This window comes from Furipterus horrens, unplaced genomic scaffold (genome assembly GCF_987537825.1).
Source record: "Furipterus horrens unplaced genomic scaffold, mFurHor1.1.pri manual_scaffold_3, whole genome shotgun sequence".
Classification (NCBI taxonomy): domain Eukaryota; kingdom Metazoa; phylum Chordata; class Mammalia; order Chiroptera; family Furipteridae; genus Furipterus; species Furipterus horrens.
In genome coordinates, this window is record NW_028327173.1 from 155675187 (window position 1) to 155695958 (window position 20772).

Consider the following 20772-nt stretch of genomic DNA (forward strand, 5'->3'; position numbering starts at 1 on the left):
TATATATCACATTAATTGATTTGCAGATATTGAAATATCCTGGAATCTCAGGAATAAATCCCACTTGATCATGATGTATGATCTTCTAAATGTATTGCTGAATTTGATTTTTTGAGGATTTTTACATATATGTTTTTCATAGGCCTGTATCTATTCGTCCGTTAATTCGTGTATTTGCTTTCTGGTAAAATGAAGATTTGACTAACAAAAAAAAAAAAAAAAAAAGATATCATGCTCATGGATAGGAAGAACTAACATCATTAAAATGTCAACACCACCCAAAGCAATCTATAGTCAAAGCAATACCTATCAAAATACCAATGATGTATTTCACAAAACTAGAATAAATAATCCAAAAATTTACAAGGAACCATAAAAGGCCTCGAATAGCCACAGCAATCTTGAAAAAGAAGAACAAAGTTGGAAATATCATGCTACTTGATATCAAAGTGGTACCTCAGTACTTATTGTTAATTTGTTCCAGAATTAATAATGAGTGCCAAAACCGATGAGGACCAAATGATGAATGACTTTTCTCTTGTCACTGGCATTGTGACTCATACAAGTTCTGGCAAGTTCAACAAGTCCAGAAACATTTTTTTCTTATCAAAATGCAATGAGTACAGATTTTGACAAGTTCTGAATCCAACAGTAGCAAGGTATGACTGTTTACCGCAAGGCTACAGTATTCAAAACAGCATAATACTGGCATAAAAACAGACATTGATCAATGGAACAGAACGAAGAGCCCAGAAAAAAGCCCACGCCTATATAGTCAATTAATATCTGACAAAGAAGGCAAGAACGTACAATAGGGTAAAGACAGTCTATTCAATAAATGGTGTTGGGGAGGTAGTTTAAATGACATTCCACTGGAAAAAATTTTATTTATGCTAAACATATTTCTTAAAATTCTGAAATTGTATAATCAAATTAAATAAAAAGAAAAAATAAATATCTTAGTTATTAGTAGTAAATACTAAAAAATGCAACTGTCTACACGTATCTTTATATCTATATATCTATAATAAAATATGCTAAGATTCCCAGGCTAACATTTTCAAAGGAAATGACTGTATGCATTTTCTTTCTCAAAAAGTTTAATATTGTTAATTTTCTCATACTGATTTTTGTACATAAAAAAAGAGGTACTTCCTATGCACTCGATATTCAGTTATCAATATTTCCATGAGTAGCTATGTTACAGCAAATAATTAAAGATCAAAATATAACAAATAAAAAATTATCCTATACAAGCAGCTTAATGAAGCAATGAATTATTAAATAGTATTGTGATAATATTAAACTACTATTAAGTGAAAAAAATAAATGGTGTTGGGAAAGTTGGACAGATGCAAAAGAAATGCAACTAGACCATCTATCTGCTTATATCATAGGTAAAAATAAACTTAAAATAAATTAAAAATTTAAAAATAAGACTCAAAACCATAGACTAGAAGAAGACATAGTAAAGTCTCTGACATTTTTCTTAGCAACATTTTCTCTGACATATCTACTCAGGCAAGGGAAACAAAAGAAAAAATAAACAAATGGGACTACAACAAACTAAAAACTTTTGGCAGAGCAAAGGAAGCCATCAACAAAACAAAAAGACAACTCACTGATCGGAGAAGATACTCTCCAATGATATATCCAACAAGGGGTTAATATCCAAATTTTACAGAGAATTCAGACACCTCAACACCAAAAATTAAACAATGCAATTAAAAATGGGCAGAGGACCTGAATAGGCACTTCTCCAAAGAGGACATACAGATGGCCAACAGACATGAAAAGATGCTCAACGTCAGTTATCATCAGAGAAATGCAAAATAAAACCATAATGAGGTATCACCTCACACCTGTCAGAATGGCCATCATCAATAAATCCATAAACAAGTGTTGGTGAAGATGTGGAGAAAAGGGAGCCCTAGTGCACTGTTGTAGGGGTGCAGACTGGTGCAGCCCCTATGGAAACAGTGTGGACAGCCCTCAAAAATTTTAAGATGGAACAGCCTAATGACACAGCAATTCCACTTCTGGGTATATATCTGAAGAAACCTGAAACACTGATTCAAAGGAATGCAGTGTTATTTTCAATAGCCAAGGAATGGAAGCAACCCCAGTACCCGTCAGTTGATAAGTGGATAAAGCCGATGTACATACAATGAAATATTACTCGGCCATAAAAAAGAATGAAATCTTACCATTGGCAACAGCATGTGTTATGCTAAGTGAGATAAGTTAGTCATAGAAAGACAAATACCATAAAATTTCACTTACATGTGGAGCCTCAAGAACAGTATAAACAAACAATAAAACAGAAACAGACTCATAGATACAGAGAACAGGCTGATGGTTGCCAGAGGGGAGGGAGGGTTTGTGGGACTGGGCGAAAAAGGTGAAGGGACTGAGAAGTACAGACTGGTAGTTACAAAACAGTCATGGGAATGTAAAGTACAGCAGAGTCAATAACACTGTAATAACTATGCATGTTGCCAGGCTGGTACTGGATATCTCAGAGGTGAATTCTGTAAAGTATATGATTATCTAACCACTGTGTTCTACATCTGAAATTAATACAAAATAACATATTGAATGTAAACTGCATTCAAAAAATAAAACTTAAAAGAGGTAAATGTGACTCATAATAAAGAAAGTAGTCAAAAGAAACAGATCTTAAATGACCCAGATGTTGGACTTAGTAAACAAAGCTTTTAATATGCACTAAAGGACTTATAATGACATGGAAATTGCAATAAGAAAGAATCAAATGTAAATCCTAAAATTAAAAAATATAATTCACAAGATGAAAGCTTCACTGGATGGGTAAAACAACATATTGAAAACTTCAGAAATAAGGTTTAACAAACGTAAAGACAGATCAATATAAATTTGGTAAATGGAAAAAAATTTTAATTACAAAAATCATGTCAGTGACCTGAGGAAAATATCAAGTAATCTAACATATGTATATCACTGTAGTCTCTAAGAGAGAAAAGAGAATAAGGCAGAAAAATATTAAACAATGGCTAAAAACTTCCCATTTTGGTGGAAAATAAGAACTTTCAAATATTTACAGAAGCAGAGTAAGTACAAAGAGAATGACTCTCAGGCACATTATAGACCTGCTACTGGACACCAAAAATACAAATAATAATTCTTTATAGTAGCCAGAGGGCAGAAAAAGACCCATTACATACAGAAGAGCAGCTACATTAAAAATAGCTGACATCACAGTACAAAGAGCCAGAATACAATATAATGATATCTTTAAAGTGCTAGAATGAAAAAACTATCAAATCAGAATTCTACATTTAGTGAAAATATCCTTTAAATATGAGAGTAAAATTAACATTTTCTGATAAACCAAGCTGAGAAAATTCAACTCCAGTATATCTGCATTATACCAAAGGCTAAAGGAAGTTCTCAGCTTGAATGGAAAGACACTTGATGGAATTTCCCATCTAGAGGGAAAAATGAGTAAGACCAGAGATGGTAAAACTCAGTATGTCTAAAACGAACTCATTCCATGCACTTTTGTTGCTAGACTACCAACCAGAGGCCTATTCATCTTCCTCTTATATTCTTTCATTGGATCTTAATGTACATTACTATTTATTTAGTTGCCTAAGTAAGAAACTTAGGTCATTTAGGTCATCTCAAATATTCCCTTTCTCCACACATCCACTAAATCTTATTGAGTTTATCTCATTAAACTCCAATATATCTAGTTCTCTTCATCATCATAGCCACTACCTTAATTCAGGCTCTAATTTTTTACCAGAATTACTCCAAATCTTTCCAAACTAATTTTTCCTCCCAATGTCTTCAAAATCCCAACTATGTTTACCAAAAAAAAAAAAAAAAGAAAGAATAATCTAAAGCATGTTACTTCCCTATACAATATACTTTTAACATGAAATCAGTACTCTGTGGCATATGCACAAAGAGTTTAAATGATCTGGCCCCTACTCATTTTTCTGGACTCTCTCACATCCATTTTACATACTAAATTCTCAAGATTCGTGACAGAACCATAATCTTTTACTGTCAGGTATTCCCACATCCTGTTCTCTTTGCCTAAAATCACTATCCCTCAGCCTTTACCCAACTACAGTATTCCCTCACTTACCACGGGTATTACGTTCTAGATGCCCCCCTCCCCCCACGATAGGTGAAAATCCGCAAAGTAGGAACCTTACGTTTATTTTAGCATTTATATATATTTTAAGGCTTTGTAAACCCTTCCCACACACTTATGAACCATTCTCAGTCCCTTATTAACCTTATAGCAAAAAATCCGGGATAAATAAATATAATATTTTAAAAAATCCCGTGATAAGTGAACCGCGATATAGAGGGACTAGTGTAATGCACATTTAAATTTAGAGCTCTGCTTGGGTAGCTTCACCTGAGTTTCAAAGAACCTTACATGATCCTTCACCTCCAAGGTCTGAGTAAAGTAACACTCAAATATAATAGCCTATGAAAATTATCCCACTGTATTCTGATGTTTCTAACAGATTGGTTTTGTCTTTAAAATTTTGTGCAATAGACTTATGTTATTAAACTTACCTGACCAGTTGCTGACAAATCTGACATCCTGGAAGGCATCTGTAAACAAGGTAAATTTATTACTTAAAGGGGAAAATATTTTAGTTTAAACTGAACTATAGAAAATCCGTATAGAAGTACTAAACAAAGAAAAATTATATAGCTTAATTTTTCACTAGATATTGTTGGGGACCCCCGACCGCAGAGATCCCCTGGTGTTGCAGATGAAATGAAGACTTCCCAGGCAGCTTGTGCTAGGGGAGAGAAGGCCGGAAAACTTCTGAGAGACAAATGCCTCGACTGCCTTCCTCCAAGGTCTTTTATTGAGTGCAGTAAGCTTAAGGGCATAGAGCATGCACCTAAAGCTCATAGATCAATGTTAAACAGCGCTGATTACAGAAAACAGATATTGTTCAGGGATAACAATTGAAAGAATGTTGAGATCTCCCTCAGGGCAGGGTGTGTTGGACACAAAGACTTCAGATGGCCGTAAAATAGGGAGGATAAGTTCATTTTGAGTTGAAGTTAAAACCTCTGTTACTGGTACAAGGCTGGTTTGGCTCAGTGGATTGAGCGTCGGCCTGTGAGCTAAGTGTCGCTGGTTCGATCTTCCAGTCAGGGCACATCAGAGAAGGAAAACTCTGATTCCAAAAAACCTCCGCTGCCTTGCGGCATACCTGTTCAGGGGAAAGGCTAAGGGAGTAAACCCCGACAGAAAATCTGGAGCCGGAGTCCCTAAGGCGGTTTGACGTTGTAGTCAACACTGGCAACTCCTGCGGCGCACCTGAAGCCAAGCTGTATTGACTCCGTCTTTCCCTTGGACCCTTCAGCTGCGAAGAGAGGGGGGGTCTGCTGCATGGGCAACAGCAGACCCTCCATATCACCCTGCCCAGGCTCTGTAGCTTCAGCTCCGAGAGGACACTCCAGCATCATCGCAAGATGTCGATTCAACACAGGAAGAGACAGATACCGTGTCACTCCCGAGTCGGACTGCACAGCCATTCTCGGCGGTGCAGATAGACTCTTAAGAAGCTACACCATCGTCTTTCGAGGCTCTGTAGCTTCAGCTTCACTGGAGAGGACACTCCAGCGTCATCGCAAGATGTCGATTCAACACGGGAGGAGACAGATACCGTGTCACTCCCGAGTCGGACTGCACAACCATTCTCGGCGGTGCAGATAGACTCTTAAGAAGCTACACCATCGTCTCTCGAGACGGACGGCTGCCGACAAAGTGATCAAGCAGGGTAAAAGGACAGGGCAAGCTTCAAAGGACATAAACCACTTTCTCATGGCCCGATTCCCACCAGGTCCCACTGGCTACAGCATCGAGGCACATATGCACCCAGCTTTCCCAGTTTTCCAGTCAGGTCTTACAGGTTTCGTTTCCTTTACCTGGCCTGTGTGGGGCGCCAACTCTCAATACTTTCCCAGGGAACCCAGACAGATATCACAGGTGATGTTATACTTTGATTTACACTTTCGAGTAATTATTTTTTTTTAACTCACATGGTTTCCATATTTTAAATACAATTAGATACAACACAAAATCCAGAAACCACAGGAGAAAAAAACTAAGATTTAACTACATAAAAATAAAACATTTCTACGTGGCAAAAAAGTGCCACTAATGAAGTCTAAAAACAAACTAAGAAAAAATATTTGCAAACAAAATGTTAGTTTCCCTAATTTATAGAGCTTCATCAAACCAATATAAAAGGGAAATATATGAACATATAGTTCACAGTAATGACATAGATATGAAAAGGCATTTGATTAGAAAAAATATTTTTAAAAACCTCTAAGATAGTATCTTGGTGAGAATATAGAATACAGTAGTCTTGTATCTGTGGGTGGGAGTATAAGTAGATATAATTTCTATAAAGGGCAATTTGGCAATACTCATCAAAATAAAAAATGCAGATTCCTTCTCAAACTCTAATTCCAGTACTAAAAGTACAGGCTAAAAATTATCTGTCACATGTGTGCAAAGATTAATGTATAAGATTATTCACTACAGCATTTTTTTTGCCTAACAGCATAAAGAAAAACAGAACAGCTAAGATGTCCTTCAATAAGGACCACTTAAAACAAATTATGATGCAGACATATAATTTAAAAGGATACAACTATTAAGAACAAAGTGGTCAGAGACATGGAAACATGGAACAGACTGATAGCTGTAGGAGGGGAGAAAGGAAGGGGGAATGGGTGGAAAGAAGAAGGGATTAATCAAAGATCATGTATGAATGATTCATGGACATGAACATCAGAGAGGGGACTGAGTGTGGGAGAGAGGGATGGGCTGGGTAGAGGAAGGCAAAGGGGAAAAAAAATGGGGACAACTCTAAAAGAATAAATTTTAAAATAAAGTAGGGGGGAAAAAGGACAAAGCGGTTAGCGCCAAGATAACAAACACAATGGACTAAACAGTATGTACTGTAATTAAAAGTGGAACGGAAGGAGTAGATAGACATCTGCTTGGGCATGCAAAGACTGTATCTATTTCTGGAAGGTATTCCAAGATATAGGCAATAACAGTTTCCTTAAGGAAGGGGAACTTAAAGGAGACTTTCACTTATAACTTTGTGTACCTTGTAAATCCATTTGTTAACCCAATCATATAAAGTTAATTTTAAAATTCAATTAGTGTAGAAAGAAATAACCATTAACTGTTTATAAATTATGTCTCATATTGATAGCTATAGCAAAGGATACTTACTTAATAACAGCTTGCTATTTCTTTAACACCCAATGAGTATTTTTCTTATTTCAATTGCAAAGTGAAATTAACAAAATTATAGGAAATAAACTTACTAGTGATAACACAGGCTATTTTTTTAATAAAGCAAAATCATAATTTTCTCTCCATGAAAGAACAGTGCTTTATTGCTGGCACACTGAACGAAGGAGATCTAAATTCTTATCCCACTTCTATGAATTATTAGCCATGTGACCCAGTAAATGCCATTTATGCTCTCTGGTTGAAAAATGTGATGTTACATTGTAGGAACAATTAACAGTAAGCATAAAAATTAATAGTAACTACATATAATTTAAATAATAATTGCTTTTTAATAAATAAATTAGCAATACAATTTATATCTAAATTTCTAGAAGAGCCCAGAAGAAACAAAGGTATGCTTACCTGTGAGGGTCTTTGGAACTTGGTATAATGTATACACATTCCCTCTTGGTCAAAGTGCTTTCTATCCAGGATTTCTGGGACTAAAACAAAAAGTTTTAAAAGATGGTTTATAAATTAGCCCACTAATATTATAAGGAAATAATTATAACTACATAAAAAGAAATAGTCCTATAATATTTAGTTGTTTTCCACTTTACTATTTATTATATATTACATGCTTCCCGATGACAGCCTACCTAAAATATCAGAATCATTTCATTTAAGTCCAGTGTGATCTAGATGACTACATCTACAGCGCTGTGCACATACTGTTGCTTCAAATAAACAGAACGAAGGGAAATCAAGTTTGCGGTTCCCACTGTGGGCCAAAAACGTCAAGAGGAGCTAATGCAATCATTTAAAAGCCTATTAAAAGTGATTGTCAGGTTTAACAAAAAAAAAAAAAAAAGAAAACCTTGCAGTAGGCTCTCTCCGGAGGACGCCCATGCCTTTCTTCTCTCTCAGGCATTCATCTCCTCACCTCCAAGGGTACTCACAGGACTTGCAATCAGGGAAACGAAGGGGCAGTGGCAGTTGGTCCCAGGCTTACCCTCTTAATCTGCCTCAAAGACCCATTTTTCTCTGACTTTTCAGTGATCTCACTTCTTTCCTATGAAGTCCTAAAGAACCAAAGCAGAGCACCACCTAGGCTCTCTCCTGTTGCTTCTTCTACTCTAAGCCCTTTCTTTCACTGTCCCCAGCCTCAATAAACATACTCTCGAAACCAAACAAACAAAAAATCCACCTTGTTATAGTGTTTCTAAAATAAATGCCTAAAGGATAAAGACATGGAATAGTTAATGGCATTAGGTAGAAAAAGATATCAAGCAAATTCTAACCAAAAGACAGATAATAGAAAAAAATAGATGGTAACATCAATAGGGTTAGTGCAGGTTATCACATGATTACAAATGTTTGATTCACCAGATTGCTGTAACAATCTTAAATATGAATAACCAAATAAGATAAGTCTCAGATATAAAAAGCAAGAAATTAATAGGGAGAATAAGGCAAATCTAGTATCATCATGGAAAATTAACTCATTTCCCTCAATTATTGTGAATCTAAAATTATTTCATATTAATTTCTTATAGCACTACTTAGGCTTCTGCCTGGATGCTTAAACTCTGCGCCCTGCTATGTGTAATTGATTAAAAAGGGATTATGTACTGAGATAGGCAAATTAGGATAAAGATCTTCAGTTTCATCCTATACAGATTTAGATGTAGATATACAGTATTATATCTGACCAGGACGGTATAAAAAGGAAGAGCCTTTATTCCAAAAGGAAAGCTCTAGAAGAGCTATTCTAGACAAAATTATGATAGCTGAAGTTTTGCAGGCTCCCCCGAAATTCTTCAGGTACCATAATGATAAACTTTAGTTTATCCTCCAAATTCTCTAATCCTAGTACCAAAATTCTACCTGTCATTCAAAAATGTTCATTTCTTAGGTCAATGGTTCTCCTTTAAATAGACTCACTTCACATTTTACAGAGGAAATTGAAGCAAGAAGAGAATGTCTACAACTTCTATCACATCTATCTACACCCACATATTCTGCCTTCTTCCCTGTGACTATTTCTGTTTTTATTTAAGTCCAACCACTCTACTTGTGTCCTAGGTCCCTACCCCTCACTAAAAGACACTCTACACCAATTCTCCCTTAATTTTTTCCTTCTTTATTAACTCATTCCTAACAGCCTGCAGTATGCTATTATTCTCTGTATTTTAAAAAACAAAACACAAACCTTTGCTTGACTACAGTTCCCTCTCAAGTTAACACTGTTTCTGCCTCCATCTATAGCAAAAGATCACTGGAAAAACATTTTCCCACTTTTCTTCTTTCTAAAACCCACTCCAGTAAAGCTTTCAAGCCAATGACTTCCTCTAAATCCAAAAGTCAATTTTTAGGACTCATCTTCATTGATATATCAGCAGCATTTAACAAATTTGATCATTCCCATCTTCCTGAAACATTTTCATCAGCTAGTGTGGTTTCCTTCCCTTTGTTGGCCACTCCTTTTACCTCCTTGCTGATTCCTCTTCTCCCCAATATTTGGATTTCTTTTCTCCACTTACTTTCACTTTCGGTACTCACCTCCAGTATACCATCAATACACTGGATGACTTCCCATTTATACTTCCATGCCAGATCCTTTCCTGAGCTCCATGCTCATATATCCAACTGCCTACTCAACAGCTTCATTTTGATGTCTAACAGGTATCTCAAACTTAACATGGACAAAATTGAACTCATCTTTCACCCAAACGTTCATTTTTCATTCAGTCTTCCACATCTCAGTGAATGGCAACTCTACTCTTCCAGTTCTATTCTATTCTTTGAAGATTTTATTTATTTATTTTTAGAGAGAGGGGAAGGGAAATAAAGGGAGAGAAACATCAATGTGCGAGAGAAACTTCAATCAGTTGCCTCTCACACGGCCCCAACTGGGGACCTGGCCTGCAACCCAGGCACGTGCCCTGACTAGGAATTGAACCAGTGACCTTTTGGTTTGTAGGACAACACCCAAACCACTAATCCACACCAGTTAGGGCCAGTTTTATTATTTAAGGCAAAAATCTTAATGCCATCCTTGATTTCTTCTTATACAAGGTTTGTCCGGAAAAAGTCCAGCCATTGTTAATATAATGAGAACAGTTTGCACAACATGGATGCAGCCTAGCAGTCAAGGAGAGAGGACTGGAATGTGCAGATGTGAACAATGACAACTTCACTGAACTAGTCAGTGGGGGCGGTAGATGCCACTGAGTGAGCATGTGTACTGTGTAGACGTTGCTTTCAAAATGACTGAATGAGTAGAGCAATGAATCTGCATCAAATTTTGCGTTAAGCTTGACATTCCTCCACGGAAACTATCTGGATAATTCAAAAGGCAGCAGCTATGAGCAACTGTTGATTAGCAGCTTCATCATGACATCACGCACACTCGTGCATCACGTCCCGTGCAGAGTTCTTTGGTGAAATGTCAAATCACCCTGGTGACTCAGCCCCTCTATAGCCCAGATTTGACACCCTGTGACTTCTGGCTTTTCCCAAAACTAAAATCACCTTTGAAAGAGAAGAGATTTCAGACAGTCGATGAGATTCAGAAAAATATGACAAGGCAGCTAATGGCGAATGGGAGAACTGTATGAGGTCACAAGGTGCCTACTTTAAAGGTGACTGAGGCATCATTGACCTATGTACAGTGTTTCTTGTATCTTCTTCAATAAATGTCTCTATTTTTCACATTCATGGCTGGATACCTTCTGGACAGACCTTGTATACTTCATATATATAATCCCATGAGCAAAACCTATGAGCTTGCCTTCAAAACATATCCAGAATCAACCACTTCTCAACCTCTACTGCTACTATTCTGATTCAAGTATCATCACCTCTTACCTGGCTTACTGCAGATTCCACTCATGCCACCTTTCAGTCTATTCCTCAAGAGAGATTAAGTTATCCTTTAAAAATATGTCATATGTCACTTCTCTGCTCAAAACTTTCTAATACTTTCACATTTTACTCAAGAGTTTTATAAAAGCAAAACTTCTTACAATAATATTTAAGGTCCTAGTGTTCTGCCTCTCTGCATCCTAAACTCATGACTTTCATTCAATCAGCCGCTTCAAGTCTTTGAGCAAATGTCACCTTCCTGTTGAGGCCTATACTATTTTAAAATGCCAGCCCATCCCTCCAAGTCCCTTATGCAACTACAGAACAGCAGAACCATTGCCAGGATCATATTTAGAGCATCATCTTGAGAACTAAAAGATCTGGCCATGTTAGTTAAACCGCTGGTATATTATTTCTATTCTGGCCCCTTCTCCCACTCCACAACTATACATTGAAGCTAGGCAGAGTGTCTAAAATTGAAAAGACGTTTATTCATGTGACTTCTGCTTGTACGTTGAAAAAAAATCATCTGGTAGTGCTGCTAATATGTGATGATGTGAGGTTGAACTTCTTCCAAAACCAATTTAACCTACAGCTTTGAACTCATGAAAATTTCATTATGCTCCTAGTATTCAAAAACATAGGATTTAGGGATTGGCACCAAAATTATACTGTGATACGATGTTTAAAAGGTTGCTTCTCTCTTTTGGAAAATCAGAACTGGTATGCAAAAAAAGGGGGCAGATTAACGGTTGCACTTATTCCTATACGCTTACCAGTTTGTCTGTTTATTACTTAATGAAATCCAGACACAAATAGCATAAAGTGTGACAAAGATTTATCTGAAATTTCTCCCTGTGAGCTATTCAGAAACAACTGGGAGAGACCACAACTCAGATCCATGCTATGTGAATGAAGTCCACCAAAGTCAGATTCCACAACTAGATATTTAATATATTAAAATAATCTACTGAATAATGGAAATATAGATGTACTGAGAAGCACTCAGTTTGCTCTGGTATCACTATAAAAGTTTTGACTTAACTAAATCATTTTCAGTTTATCAGCATACACCCAGAGCCTACAATATAAATGAAAGATGGACAAAAGGTGAACACACAGTATGAGCAAATGTGTTAACCAAGAATACAGTGGAACTCTTTAAGGAGTTCTGGTAAACAACTATTTGACAAAAACGGAAGAAGCCTAGGGGAAGTAGGGGTTCAAAACAAGCATCCCCAAAATGTTCCTCTTTGACATGTGTATTATTTTGAGCTGAAGGCAATTAACACCCTTCAGGCTCACAAGAAACTTTTATCTCTCCCTTAAATAATTTAAATTAGGACCCTAGCCCATAAAAAGTTATCACCAGAAATAACTTTTTATGACGTATTTATAGGGCAAGGCAAACTCTAATCACCTTATCCTGTGAATGACCTTCCTCCTCTCTGATGCACCAAAGCATCTTATCTCATCCTTAACTAAGGATGTCATAAACACCTCATTTTCCCTTTCTGTCTTTGAACCCCTCATGTATGTGGTGTCTCAGACTCTCTCATGTATGTGGGATTCCCATGCAGATGTATGTATTAAATTTGGTTATTTTCTCTTGTTAATCTGTTTTGTGTAGATTTAGTTATAAGACTCAGTAAAAAAAACCTTAAGGATGGAAGACCTCCTCCCCCACAGGGAGGATTTGAGAATATATGCGAGTATATGTTAATTATACCTCAATGAAAAAGAAATAGCACTTGGTTTTCTAGGCATTCTTCAATAATGTTAAATGTTAAAAAAAAAAGAGAGAGAGAATATATGGGAGTGGACAAAAGCTATGCAATGTAACCCTGTACAATTTAGATCCTCTTTTTTCCTCCTCCTCTTCACAGGACAATTAAGCTGAAAACCAGCAAGGATAGAGTAGAATTAAACAACACTATCAGCCAATTTTACTTGGTGGAATTTAAAGAACACTCACCCAACAACATATATTGATACAGGACTGAATGTCCAGATAATGTCTGAAACCTCAACAGGAAAAAAGAAAAAATCAATTCAACTAAAAAATGGGCAAATTTCACCAAATAAGCTATGCTTATGAAAATGCAGCTCTAAAACCACAATGAGATCCTATTTCACAACCTCTAGAAGGGCTATAGTCAAAGGTCAACAATAACAAGTACCAGCAAGAATGTATAAACTGGAACTCTCATATGACCCTAGTAGGACTGCAGAATGGCATAAACACTTAGGAAGGAAAAGTTTGGTTGTTTACTAATAAGTTAGACATGATTTCCATGACAAAACTCCTAAGTATCCCCCATGAAAAATGAAAAGATGTTCACACAGAGACTTGTATTTCAAAGTTCACAGAAACATTATTCATAACAGCCAACAAAATGAAATATCCATCCAATGGTATGGTATACTACTTAGCAATAAAGAGGAACAAGCTAAGTATAACATGCTACATTGCTGGACCTCAAAAACATTACGTTAAATGGGAAAAGACAGACACATAATTCCATTTACATAAAATTGTTATAAAAGGCAAAACCACAGAAAACAGTTAAGTTTAATAATTCCCTGGTGTTAAGAATGAGGGCAGGGATAAACTGCAAACAAGTACATGGGAATTTTGTGAGGTGACCAAAGATTTCTAAAACTGGACTGTGCTGGTTATAAAACTAAATAAATTTATTAAAACCATCAAATTTGAACACTTACACAAAGGGCAAATTTTACAGTATGTGCATTATACCACAATAAAGCTGTTCAAAAGGCAGGGGAGGGTTTTTAGGTAGTAAAACAGAATGAGGAGGTCAAATGTATGTTTAATCAGAGTTCCAGTAGGAAAAAGGGGAAATCATGGGCAGAAGCAATGTTTAAAGAGAGGATGAGACTCTCTGAGAACTGATGAAAAAACTCTAATCCACAGACTGTGAAAACCCAATCACCAAGCAGAATTATTTTAAAAATCCACATCAAAATATGTATTAGTAAAACTTCACAATATGATGATAAAGAAAAAAACTAAAAAAAAAAAAAACAAACAAAAAAACGTTAATTTAGGCTAGGTTAGAGGTAGAACATTTCAGAAATGATCTTCTATTATAGTTACAAGTTTATACTTATAAAATACTTTGAGGCATGTTTTAAAAAATAAATGCCCCAAAGATGGTGACTGTTTATAAATTGCTTTGAACAACAAAATGAAGGTCAAAGGTGTACAAAGACCACCAAGGGATTCTTCTTGGGCTCAACCAGATATAAAGAATCCCATTAATATCCACACTTGGCACCAGCATCTTAGAAAAACAGATCAGGGGTCACAGATTATCAACAAGGCAGCATCAATTGTACCCCTTTGCTCAGTGGGAGTCCTGGGATCAACCATGCAGCACAGAGCTCAAGTGCAAGGTGACAAAATACACATTGAGAAGGTACAAGATCTGACTTGCCTCATGCCTCTCAAAAGTCGCTGTCCCTTATTACAACTTCATAGACATAGCTCCCAAGTTCCCTTCAAGGAATATGCCCAATTATGGGAGTCACCACACACACAGGAAAACTCAAAGTTATGACTTCCCTCTTACTAGATATTTATAGTTTCTCAATCCACATATAATCTATCCACGTCACATAAAAAAAATGTTGCCTAAAAACACAGTTGACTGTATCTTCTGTAAAACCTTTACCCAAAGTGCATATAACAAGAAATAATTTTAGTAGATACAGCGTCTTTGCCAGGGACTGTTCTAAATGCTTTATATGCATTAATTTATTCTATACTCACAGTAATCCTATGAGTTTGGTACAATTAGTATTTTCACGTTACAGATGCAGAGAGAGACTCAGACATGGAAGTTAGGAAACTGCCCAAGGTCAAACAGCTAAGTTTGTCCTGGCTCCAGTCTCTACTGACATTTTAAGAGAAATTTAGATACGCATTTCAAAATCACTTCATATGCTTTAAATAAGCCACCTTTCTTACATCTGTTTTGAAACCTAAATAAGGAGAAATATATCAATTACTTTCAAAAGTGGAATTCCTATGTGATCACACTGTATAAAATTTTCTGAACAGGAAAAATACAAAAAGAACAGAGAGGTTAACTACCTCTCCTAAAAGGTATTGTTAATTACTAACTACTGGTAACCAGTATTAGCTTTTCCCCTTTTCTTTCTCCTATTCTGCTCCTCATCAATAACCTGCCCGAAGCAACTCTATAGTTAATCAAACCAAGGCAAAGACAGGGATGGAGGAAATAGATCAATAGATTTCAAAATGACTTCTCTAGAGCAGGCAGTTAAGTCTAAATGCTGGTTTGCAAAACTTTGGATATTAATTAATTGAAATACTCATAAAAATGAATCACAGATATATACTTCTCATAGCTTATGCCTTCCTAATTAAATGTAAATAAAAATATTCTCACTGACATTTTTATTTAAGAGAGTTATATATGGAAGAAAAAATGAATTCAAATAGCATTTAACATAAGTGACAAGACTCTCTTTGGGATGATTAACCTGGCAGGGAGACAAGTAAAAGTAAACTAGAGCTACCACTGTCTTTTGGGGATGGGCAATGGGGCATGGACTAGTAAAGAATACAACAAATAATTTCTAAATTCTTTATTTTTGTACAATGCCTTATAAAAATAAACATTACAGATTATTAGTATCATCCTAGTTTCTCATCTGTCATTGAAATTCACCTCTACTATTATTTCCAACAACACATGTAACTTATCAGGGCCCAAATGAACACCTTTTCCCTTAAATGGATACTTCCTTCAATATCCACAGTTAATAAGAAAAGTATGGCTATACTCTAAAAAGGGAATCAGCAACAACCCAATTAAAAAATGGGAAAAGGGCCTGAACAGACACTCCTCCAAGAAGGACTTACAGATGGCCCATAGGTATATGAAGAAATGAAAACATCACTAACCAACAGAGAAATGCAAATTAAACCACGGTCAGAATGGCTACCATTACTAAATCAACAAACAACAAGTGTTGGTGAGGATGTGGAGAAAAGGGAACCCTAGTGCACTGTTGGTGGGAATGCAAACTGGTGCAGTCACTGCGGAAAACAGTATGGAATTTCCTCAAAAAACTAAAAATGGAACTGCCTTTTGACCCAGTGATTCTAGTGCTGGGAATACTACTGTAAACCCTAAGAAACCCGAGACACCAATTCAGAAGAACCTATGCACCCCTATGTTCATAGCAGCACTGTTTAAAAGAGCTAAGTGCTAGAAACAGCCCAGGTACCCATCAGTAAATGAGTGAATTAAAAAACTGTGATATTTTACACAATAGGATACTATGCAGCGGAAACAAGAAGAAACTTCTACCTTTTGTACAGCATGGTTGGAACTGGAGAATATTTTGCTAAGTGAAATAAGCCAGTTGGAAAGACAAATACCATGTGACCTCACTTACAACTGGAATCTAATGAACAAAATAAACTAACGAAAAAAATAGAACCAGAGACATGGAAACATGGAACAGACTGACAGCTTGGGGGGGGGGGGTGGAAGGAGGGTCAAGAGACTAGTTAAAGATGTATGAATGACTCATGGGCATGGACAACGGAGAGGATTGACTGTGGACAAGAGGGGTAGGCTCGGTGGAATGGGGGAAAGAGGGGGCAAGACTGGGACAACTTTAATAGAATAAACAATAATTAAAAAATAAAAAATAAAAGGGGAATCAGCAAATTTTTTCTATAAAGGACCGGATAGTAAATACTTCAGGCTTTCTGGACCACATACTGTCTATGTTACCTATTCTTTGTTTTGTTTTGTTTTAACCCTTAAAAAAAAAAGTAAGAACCATTCTTGGCTCAAGGCCATACAAAATAAGCCTTGGCCAGATTTGGCCCACAGGGCATAGTCTGCTCTAAGTCCCATAAAAGCACAGGTCTTTCCCGTTATCTCTGAGTCAATTCAGTCCAACAAGCACTTGCCAAGCCCCTCAGATTCTTCCCCTACACTGTTTCTTGGCCGCTAATGTCCCTCCTACCCAGTTATATAATCCAAGTAAATCCTTGTATTAAGAGTTGCTTTTCAATTGCGGTGGGGGGGCGGTAGTGAGTTTTGCACATTAATAGTTACTTTTCAATAGACTTTGAATAGAAAAAGCATTTAAATAAGCCTTATGGATGTAACCATAAAACCGTAACATCAAAAAACAAAAACTCCAGTGTTTGAGTACATACATGTAGCTTTTTTCCAGAAATAAGTCTTTTCCGATGACAATCTAAGACACTTTAGCCATTTTTAGTACTCATTTTTGTCAGTATTTTATGATAAAATATAAAACTATTCAAAACACAGATGCTATTGGATTTCAAAACCTAGAACAAATCTTGCTCACAATTAGTTTCATTTTATCATTGTTATAAATCAACAAACAGCCAGTACTATGTCTTTAACAACCTCAAACCTTCCATAGTTTAAACTGAAAAATCCATCCAAAACTTAAGCAAAAAAAGTCACTTTGCTAAAATCACTTAGCTAAAGTCACTTAAATCATGTCACTCCAGTGCTCACAAATGCCTATAGGGACATACAACTAGCATGTTTCAAGATTATCTCCAATAGCTTCCCCTGCCTTAAAGTTTACTAGTTTTGTTTATTTCAAGGGCTTACAGCCGCTCATTCTGTTTGTGTGTGCATCAAATGGAAAATATATTCTCCCCCCACAGAGCATTCTTGTTATTTATAGCCTTCATTTATTAATTAGGTATTGCCTTCAGGTACCTGATAGTCACATACCCCAGCTGAGAGTTGTAAGTCCTTCACAATGATAGGTTTCCACAATTCTTTATTTTCTGAGTTTCTGCTCTGTCATCAATTACCCAATCAAATTGGCACTGGATTATAAACTACATATATAAATTCCTAATTTTATGCTTCTTTTGCTAGGCTGCATTACTGAATTTTACCAATAGATGGCACACTAAAAACAAAAATCTGACAATTCCTAAGCAAACGATCCTTATTGCTAGGTAAAGTAAAAACTATAATCACAGAATGTTAGCACAAGAAGGAAATTTAAGTATCATTTACTTAATTTCAGTGGCTAAAGAGCACAGATGCTGGAGTAAAATTAACGCAAGTTAGAATTCTAGCTCTGTTGTTTAGTTACCATCTATGCAACTTTAAGCAAATTTTTGAACATTTTTCTTTACCGTTAACTAGAATAATAATAGTACCTATCTACAAATGTTGCTCTAAAGATTAAACAAAATGATCCATGCAAGGTGTTTTAGCACAACACCTGGTACATAGCGAAATCTCAACAATTCTATAAATTATATTGATAAATTCTTCCTGTCTACCAGCAATAGGCACACATACATTATAAATAAATCCTCTAACCACTTCCTACTCTCCAAGCAAATCAGTATCAGCACATCCTTCCTGCCTAGATGCTGGTGGAAAAAGCTGGGAAAAAACTTTTTTAATTGCTTAAAAATTCTACTTCAAAGTAACACATTGAAATGAATGTATTTTTACAACTAAATACACTGTATGATTCTATATATTAATATTATGAAAGTTCTACGGGACTAACCTTCCCATAGACAAAAACCATAAACTTTGGACAAAATAAAATTTAAAAATGACTACTTAACAGCACTGAAAACAGCCAAAAGGCAGAAATTGCTTGGAGCCTATACTTGGAAAAAAGAAATAGCAAAGGTGAGTCTCTCATTTTTTAAGGTGTATTTTGTTTTGTTTTGTTTTAACCTGAAGACATGTCCTATCCACACTTACTGAGCAGCTAAAACTCCAATAGAAATCCCAGTCTTACTGGCATGAAGAACCAGAATATCAAGTTCAAGGTAACAAGAACACCAGGAAAGTGGTGAGAAAAATTCTGCAAAAAATGAGAATCTCAGAAAGGGAACCCTAAATGTTGCATATTAACTCTGCTCAAATCTCTGACTGACCCATGAAGTACATATATATGCAGACTCCAAGCAGCCCAGTTAAGAATAAAAGAACTCAATAGATATTTTTTGCTGTCCCCTGAAGGAGACAGAGTTTGGAATGTGAACACAGTAAAGTTAACCAATTACTATCATATTCGGTGTGACTGCTATAACAAATACCATAAGAATGGGTGGCTTAAACAACCAAAATTCATTTTCTCACAGTTCTAGAGACTGGAATCCAAGATCATGGTGCCAGCAGGGTCAGTGTCTGGTGAGAGTGCTCTCCCTGGGTTGCAGACAGCTCTTTTCATTGTGTCCTCACATGGTCAAGAGGGCAAGCAAGATCTCTGGTGTCTTTTCTTATAAGGGCCATACCCTCAAGACCTCATCTAACCCTAATTAAATTCCAAAGGCCCCATCTCCAAATACCATCACAATGGAGGTTAATTTTGCGGGGAATAACACTTAACTTGGAGGGGTGCAGGGACACAAACATTCAGTTCATAATAACTACTTTAAAAAAAATTAAAAAGTCTCCAGAGGACTATAATAAAACCTAGAGTCTCTACAAGGTAACATTCACAAAGTTTATGGTACAATCCAAAATTACTAGGTATAAAAAAACAGAAAAATGTGACCCATATAAAATTAAAAAGGAATTTGTCTACTAATGAAATGCATATACTTAAAAAACTAAATAACACTATAGACCTAGAAATTCCAAGTCACGTGATAAATCTGTACATAGGTCAACATGCCTGTCATCAATGGCACAGACAATGACAAAGTAAAATTACGGCTAGCCCAAAGCAAAATGTTGAAATAGGCTGGCACTGTCTAACTTCCTTTACGAGTCCAATTCATCTGACCTTCTGGCACTCTTACTGGCCCCTTATCCTAGAGTTCTGCTCTTACTCTTAATTGGCTGCCAACTAGTTAACTAATTAACTAATAATTCAGATGTGAACACTTTGAGAGGTTTTTTTTTTAATTGAGCTTTATTTTTTTTAGAGGTTTATTTTATTCTCATTCAAAAGAGAGAGGAAGGGGGAGGAAGAGAAAGAGAGGGAGAAACATAAATGTGAGAGAAAGTCACCAATAGGCTGCCTCCTGCACACATCCCAACAGTGGATCAAGCCTGCAATCGAGGTATGTGCCCTGACTGGGAATCGAACCTGTGCCCAAGTTCAGTTACGGGACAACGCTCCAACCAACTGAACCTCACTGGCCAGGGCCCTTTGAAAGGGTTTTAAAGGCACTGTTAAAAAACCTCTGTGGAATAACAAATAGCTGGCAAACTTTTATATATTAAAAAATCACATTGAATTAACTCCAGACCCTTGACTGTGTAGAGTCCTACTATATCCAATTTTATTTTCTACTGGGTCTGCTTTCCTGCCGATCTCATGGAGATTGTTACCCTGATTTTTTTAACAGCTCAATATGGCCTCAGATTTATGGGATAGAAAACAGGATAAAGAGAAGTGTGAGCAATTGCCATCATACCATACCATGGAGTCCAAGATATTAAATAACTTAAGACTAGGCACAATTAAGTCTAAAAAACAGTCAACCTCAATTTAGCTCAAACAGTACTTTTTTTTCTCAGGTATTCTAGAGAAAGTCTTACCTAAAATAATTCATTTTAACATAAAGAATTATTAGCAAA

The 20772-nt window shown here is 36.2% G+C and overlaps 1 protein-coding gene across 1 annotated transcript in view; it reads right to left on the minus strand.

Annotated features, from left to right (window-relative positions):
- LOC150016473 (uncharacterized) overlaps nt 1-20772 on the minus strand; it is a 35714-nt gene that overhangs the window by 5064 nt on the left and 9878 nt on the right. Inside the window, exons 2-3 of the mRNA XM_090270593.1 lie at nt 7706-7785; nt 4579-4617 (exon numbers count right to left, since the gene is read on the minus strand). Of these exons, the coding sequence (XP_090126719.1) occupies nt 4579-4617; nt 7706-7785 (119 nt within the window). The remainder of the gene's footprint in view (nt 1-4578; nt 4618-7705; nt 7786-20772) is intronic.